Source organism: Buceros rhinoceros, unplaced genomic scaffold (genome assembly GCF_000710305.1).
Source record: "Buceros rhinoceros silvestris isolate BGI_N320 unplaced genomic scaffold, ASM71030v1 scaffold155, whole genome shotgun sequence".
In the NCBI taxonomy this organism is placed as follows: Eukaryota; Metazoa; Chordata; class Aves; order Bucerotiformes; family Bucerotidae; genus Buceros; species Buceros rhinoceros.
In genome coordinates this window covers 7061-8674 of record NW_010410899.1, presented here as the reverse complement: position 1 = coordinate 8674, position 1614 = coordinate 7061, and the positions used below count along the sequence as shown (strand labels likewise).

At 46.5% G+C, this 1614-nt stretch overlaps 1 protein-coding gene across 1 annotated transcript in view; it reads right to left on the bottom strand.

Moving 5' to 3' along the window:
- Window positions 1-1614, bottom strand: part of IL13RA2 (interleukin 13 receptor, alpha 2) — a 12959-nt gene that overhangs the window by 4312 nt on the left and 7033 nt on the right. Inside the window, exon 5 of the mRNA XM_010135754.1 lies at window positions 41-186. Coding sequence (XP_010134056.1) covers window positions 41-186 — 146 coding nt within the window. The remainder of the gene's footprint in view (window positions 1-40; window positions 187-1614) is intronic.

Below are 1614 nucleotides of genomic sequence, written 5' to 3'. Positions count from 1 at the left end.
CCAGGGTTGTAAAGGCAAGGGGTGCCGTCCACCGGCCGTAGCAGAGTGGCTGCCGCTGAACCATTGACACAAATGCTCAGATCCTTATATTCTGCCTGGCTCAGATTTTGCAACATGCAGCCGATGTTTATACCGTGATCCTGAATATAGTCATCACACTGTGCTGCGTGGCCCAGCCCCTCGTACCTAGCGGTGTATTAGGGAAACAGAAAAAAAAGTAACCACAGCAATGAAAATTACTACTTATGTAAGGCCTTCTTTTTAACATCGGACCTAAGCCTCGAGCATCACCTGTATCATACCCACCCTCTGCCTTCCAGAAGTGATCCAAGGTGCAGTTCTATGCACCTGAACTCCTATTGTGGGGAAAGTGCGGAAAGTAGAAGAAACAAATTAACATGCACAGATGGCTTCCCAGGTCGGTTTGTCGGCTGTGCCAGCGTCTCCCAAGGCCAATCCTGGAGCACAAGAGGCCTCAGGAGATGCTACTGTGTGACTGGAGCTGGGGCAGGATCTGGCAGGATCTCTACTCATGGAGACACCCATCCTTCCATGGGGCATCATTAGCCAGTTGCAGAAAGGTCCCCTCCCAAGGCAAAATGCAGTGGTTTGTGGCAGCTGACACGTGTCATGAATGTAGTGAGGGTTAATGAGCCGATACTCTGATCGTGAGTGGTCCCATGCCTCTACACGGGCGTGTAATAGAAAGCCGGGGTGGGAGCAAGGAAGAAGTTTGCTGGTTATTAGCTAAGGTGCAACCACAACCATGTCCTCTCAGACTGCCTCCTGTCCTTGGCAGCCAGCACCCAAAGCTCAGCTGCCGGCTCCATCCTGGAAATGCTAAGTGGTGTTTCATATTTCCTTTGAAGACTCCTGCTGTGTTAGTGCCCTCGAGGCAGAGCGGAATCTGGCCTCTGCGCTCTACACCTAACAGAAGTTTCCCTCATTTGGGAGAGACGCTTCCTGTGGTAGTACTGCAACAATGAACTCACAGGGATCAAAGGATGCTACGGCTGTTCTCTGTTATACAATGGGACCCAGATCCAAACACCTGGTTTTGTTACAGGCAGTTAAATTGGTGTGGGGTTTGGGGTTGTTTGTTTGGTTGGATTTTTTTGGAGTGGGGGAGGTGTGTGGGTTTGGGGGGTTTTTTGTTGTTTTGTTTTGATTTCTTACGTTTTGGTTTTTTGAGGAACGAATCATGGATTTCCACGGTTTTCTTCCTTTCCTTCCTTTGTGGTTAGCGATTTTTTTTAAATCAGCATTTCTGCTTTGAAGACTATTTCCAAGAACTACATGGAAACTATTTTTAAAAAGCAGCTGTGGTTTTCTACATTTAGCCCAAAATCATGAAACCCAATGATTTCCTAACTCGTCATCCTTACCATAGTATCATAGGAACTGAGTCACAAAGGCAGCATTTATTTTGTCCAAACCCACTAAGTTCAGCTTTGTTTTTCTTGCAGAACAGAATCATTATGCAGCAGTATAAAAGAAACAACTAAGGAAGATACATTATTACTACCTTTGGGCCGCATGTTTGCTTGTGAGATGTGCTAAGGCTGTGAAAATATATTTGAAGACTATTAGTTGCCAAGAAGCCCTGCTCTTTCT